The sequence below is a fragment of the Etheostoma spectabile genome, chromosome 3 (genome assembly GCF_008692095.1).
Source record: "Etheostoma spectabile isolate EspeVRDwgs_2016 chromosome 3, UIUC_Espe_1.0, whole genome shotgun sequence".
NCBI classification, from domain to species: Eukaryota; Metazoa; Chordata; class Actinopteri; order Perciformes; family Percidae; genus Etheostoma; species Etheostoma spectabile.
The window spans coordinates 4,577,251-4,582,683 of record NC_045735.1 but is presented as its reverse complement, the minus strand read 5'-3'; the positions used below and the strand labels follow the sequence as shown (position 1 = coordinate 4,582,683).

At 39.0% G+C, this 5,433-nt stretch overlaps 1 protein-coding gene across 1 annotated transcript in view; it reads right to left on the bottom strand.

The window, feature by feature from the left end:
* Positions 1 to 3,329, bottom strand: part of LOC116680833 (alpha-2-macroglobulin-like) — a 45,934-nt gene extending 42,605 nt beyond the window's left edge. Inside the window, 2 exon segments of the mRNA XM_032509538.1 lie at positions 1,854 to 1,941; positions 3,269 to 3,329. Of these exon segments, the coding sequence (XP_032365429.1) occupies positions 1,854 to 1,941; positions 3,269 to 3,329 (149 nt within the window).
* Between the last annotated feature and the right edge of the window lie 2,104 nt (positions 3,330 to 5,433).

The following is a 5,433-nucleotide window of genomic DNA, read 5'->3' as shown; positions in this document are numbered from 1 at the left end:
GACAGAAATATATTTTATAGACACCAAGAGAGTCATACATCCCATTAAACAATGATTTGATTTATGAATATTTCACTTGATCTGTTCTATCTTCAATTGTTAAAATCCTAAAATCCCAAAAAACCCAATTTATTACAACAGCAGATGTCCATTTACACAATTTATTTATTCATATTGTGTGCTTTCTGTTACAAATCTATGTGTGGTTATGTATTTGTTATGAAATCCCATCAATGTTTTCCAACGCAATTTCTTCAAAACATTTCGTGGAAATTGTAACATGAATCAAATCAGGAACCTTACTGACCTTAAAGTTAATGCAGGTATGAAATTCTTTACTGTACATCTCCTTCATAAGGGTTGTATTCCTCTCTTGGGACATCAGAGTGCCTTTGCATTTCAGCGTCTCTATGGCTGCAGGAGACTCGCACAGAATTTGGTATGCAGCTCCAGATTCAGAACTGAGAATGGGCTACCATGTATGCCTCCAGACACAGGACACACATACAGTAGACATCTCACGGATCTGATGGAGACAACCCCAACCCAGACGATATGCAGTATAAAAGCCTTACCATGATCAATTCATTTAACCACAGGTAGTACATTTTTTCAGGTGTAGAGACTTACGGTCCTGACAACGACTTGCCACGCACACCAGTCAAGGAAGACACACAGGTCCACTGTAGCCACATCTGAATCCGGGACGACATGACATGGAATGAGATGGACTCTGAGTCTCGCAGCTGTTTAATAGTCTCTGATAGAGAATCCCACCCCCACAAACACACTGTCCCATCCCCTCTATTTGTTTTTAAGGTAACCCATTTAATCATTTATAGACTTTTTGTTATGGTGTGTTATGCTAACTACAATTTTTACAACCTAATTAGGCAATGTTTGAATTCCAGATAGTTTAATTCTAACTATGATAGCATAAATATGAAAAGATTTTTCATTTTCTTTTTTTATGAAGAAGTTTTTTACTGAATCAGTCTGTTGTACTTTATATAATTTTAGAATATGCAAATAAAAAAGAAAAAAAGGTGCATTGTGTTGTTTCACCTGCAAAAACAACAGCCTGACCAGATATTCACCAACACAAATGTAAGACTTTTTAAGACCTTTAAGACCATTATGAACAATATTTGGACTAGTGACAAAAACAACACCACAGAATGGACGTATTCAAATTAAGACCTGTTTAAAATATTTAAGACCTAGAACACAATACTTAAGCAAATTTAAGACTTTTAAGACCTAAAATTGATAACCATGTGTGTGCCATCGTCATCCTACTATTTTTAGATAATCCAACAATAAAAAAAACAGCACTAAAAAGTTGATAATGTGCAGCAATAATTATATTAGTTATATTCTTTATTTTGTACACTGGACATTGTGAGACGTACCTGGAAAACTGTATAAGCATTAGATGTCCCCACCAACATGGGGGTAAGGCAAGTACATATCTTCTCGGTCTTACATGCAAACATTACACCCCTTGAACGTCATATGAGAATATTGGACATGTCGGACCGGCAACCCTTAAATATCTAAAAAGAAAGGTTTGGTTTCAGTATAAACGACAATGTTTGATGGTCTATGAAGATCTGACAATTGGGAAACTTCTAGGTCCACTAGCCACTAACTACTTGTATTCTTCAAATGTGGGATGTAAAGTATATTGTCAAATATTGCCTTTATTCATAAGGAAGACTCCTACAGATGGCTACACCTCACAAAGATGGATCATAACCTTATGCTAGTGCATTTTCAGGAGCGAGTAACAAAGTATGTAGGGCATATATTTTGGTTGTTTCCGGTAGTTCTTGTTTGCATCCAGGTCTTACCTGGCTCCTTGATAGGACGCTCTGGTCACATCGCTCACACCAACAGAGGATTCTGGATGGGTGGTAACCTGCATGATGGTCTCCTCTCCTGGGAAAGCCGAGGACGGAGAAAAAACTCAAGAGACACCTGACACCCCAATTGGAAAGACATATCCTCACCGCCTGGACTTAAGTGGTGATGAACCGGGATTTTTCAAACTTTAAAAAAGTGAATTGAACATGGATTTGACCACCCATGCAATAGAAGGTAAAGTAAAAAGTGTAATATTTATAATTGCTCCAAATAAAAGTCTTAAACAAATTATAGTAAACAAATATGTAAACAAAATTTGATTCTCTCTCTCCTCTCTCTCTCTCTAAATATATATATATATACATGTTTATACCACTCAGTGTGAGTGGCCATATATGTTCTGTAACCCAAAAGAGCATATACTTGGATTCTGTAACAAATTCTCCCAAGAAAAGCTTTGCCACATGTCTTAGTTTTTTCTCAGCGCTGACCTTTGTGACTGAAGCATTGCATCAGTAGAGAAGCAGCGCTGTTGGCGATCACAATCCTACTGGGGGGATGGCGTAAGCCACAACCTGGAAAAACGGTGGTCTTGGTGCCATGTCTGGAGGACACTGGTCAGCCTTAAAGGACACATCGCTTCATCACGGAACAACATGAACAATCAATAACGCACAGCCTCCATATAAAAAACCAATAGGTGGTTATGCTAATTCAAAGGATAACTTAGACAAGTCATTCTTTGTCACCTGATTTGTATTTAAGTTCAACCCGTTCACCCCTGTATAACAATAGCTCCTCTTGAAAGGAAATGGGAAATTAAAAGAAAATGACAGAAAGAATGAGAATGAGCAACAATAAAATTACATTTCCTTTAACAGCAGATTACAACACTGTTGCTGTTCTGATGTGTAGTTGTGTTTCATGTTATTAAGTATGATTCTTAGAGGAATAGGACATATGATTAGTAAAACGTTGCCATAAAAAGTTATTGTGTATGAATCAATAAAACACTTGCCTGCTTAAAATACGGTAGCTAAAATAAAGACCTGGGGCCTGTCTAAGATGTAAGTTGAATCTATTACGGCTTCTTTGAGGTATCGGCTACTGAACTGGCCCTGTTAAATCTGAGTTTAGGCAAAACTAACTATCTGCTAACGCGGTAAAAAAGGAGGGGTTTGTCCCAAACCACCAATCAAAGCAACATCACCATATTCCAGAGCGGCTTAATAAGAGACGGATGCAGTTGTTGACTTCTTGCAGTGAAGGTATAAAGGGGACTCTGACAATTACCCCTCTGAACATGGTCTGTTAAATGTGTTTGGAAGTACTACTGCATTTGTGGAACAAATGTATCCTGTTGTGACTTGGAGAAAGAAGAACTCTGTAGTAAGCAACTAACCACAGTAGCCATACTGCATAACACACAAGATGTCTGAACCACTGTCAGGGTTGAGTTGCATTTTGGGTAATGTAGCTGCTGGTGTTGACAAGGCAGTGTGGAATTAAAAAAATTCTTCGGCCGCATTGATTGTGAGCTTGTTCCCTAAATAGGAGGTTGTGATTCTCCAGTGGTTAGGGTTGGGTTTACTCACACCAGACTAGATATTTAGCTGACGCATCAACTCTGAATTTCTTTTTGCATTTGTTAACCAGTTATTCGATACAGCCTGGGGAGGCTATCCTAAAGCCCTCAGTATGGATGGCATGGTGTTCTCAACGCGCGGCAAAAGATCTTAAGTCCAAGCATTGATGTCTTTGGGTGGTATTTCCGGTTTATTATAAAGTAGAAAAGGGTACTTCACATAAATAGTATTTCACCTAGTGCTGATTAATGAAATGTTGTGGCGTGTTCAACGGCTACGGTAAGAACCCTGTGTTCCCGCCATACACACCTTTTCTCATTGCATTGCCGCCACCTGTATATATCTTATTCCCAGTGCGTACATAACCAGGCATACTCCCCAAGGGCTAAAACAAATAACTAAATTAACTTAACAAATAAAGGTGGATACAAATGGCTCCTACACAGCCTGCAACTGTAAACAGGGTTAGACCTAATGTTAGTTGTCAACATAGCTATGCTTAAAATGTAGCACAAAACACAAATCTCATAGGGATGTGGTCTCAGTCTACCAGGTGACTGTGGATGACAGATATCTGATGAAAAGGTCCATTTAAAAAAACATCTTCCCCATGTCTTGGGAAGAGAACTGGTGACGGGAATAGTTCACCAAACACTCACCAGATACATCACATCCCAAAGCCTGGGCTCTCTCCAAATATGGGTATGGTGATGAAGATGTCTTCTTCTTTGTCAAGGAAAGTGGTGCATCATCTTCTTTACGTCCGGGTGCTGACGGTTTAGTATCAGGAGAAGAAAGTGTGGCAAAGACAACTTTTGATTGTTCGATATAGTATGGCGTTCTGTAAGGAGTGTAGCCCAGGACAGTGTGTTGCCTAACCTAGAAAGCAGAGAAAATATAGGAAATGTGATGATGTGGTGAAGTAGAAGAAAGCTTCAGTTGTTCAGCCAACAAAAATGGTAGGGATTAGTAGACAGTTCCCATGGATATATGGTTAGTTGCAGCATATTGAGAAACATTGAGGGTCAGATTGGGACTGTTTATCATTTGTGATAGTGTGACAATGTGGCGGCAAGGGGGAGTACAGATTGCCAGCTTCTACTTCTTAATTGTAATTGGATGGTCCCCTTCAAAGTCAGATGGGCTTAACGAGAAAAGTGGCAAACACCATCTCTCTTGGTTGTGAGATTCGTAACAAACGCGATGCCACCTTTCTCCCTCAAACAGGAACACCGGCATGTTCAGGAATGGGTCTATTAAGTAATCAAGGCTTTAACTGTGGAAGCCACAATGTATGTATCACCGAGAATGCTACATTTGCTGCCGTTACACTGGTATGAGAATCACATGAAGAAGTGAAGACCAATGCACTTACTTTCCTTCCAAATGGATCCTTTGTCATAAATCTTGAGGGTCAGTGAAAGTGGCTTTCCAACACGTATGAAATCCACTGTCGTCTTCTCTTGTGAGGTGTAATACCGTCAAGACGCTTCATGTTACAACGAGTGTTTTCATATTGTTTCAATTTTACATGGCAATCATTTTGGCAGTATAGGCCTACTAATTCTTTTTAAACTAGAAATACAATAAAATTGTATGACTTGCCTGTTACCTCTATTCCATGTTTGCAGTGAGTTGCAGTACATCTCGTAGCGCCTTTTGCGCAATTTGTGAAAGTTGACATGTGAAGCTAAAAGTGGCACAGCCTCTCCTGTCAGTCTAGAAAGCACAATAAAATAAGAGAAAAGAAAAAATGAAGGACATTATAACTTCCACACGCTCGTGCCTATTACTTTTAACTAATCAACTACTATCTCTCTTCATTGTATAAAAAATTAACGTTTTACGCTCCTCAGTTTGTAAAATAAAACTGACAAGACAGATGGACAATATGTGTTTTAAATGTGCACAGGGTTACATTTGTAGGGAGGATATGTAAGGCGATGCACCTTACTTCATAGACCCCATAGCTAATGACCTG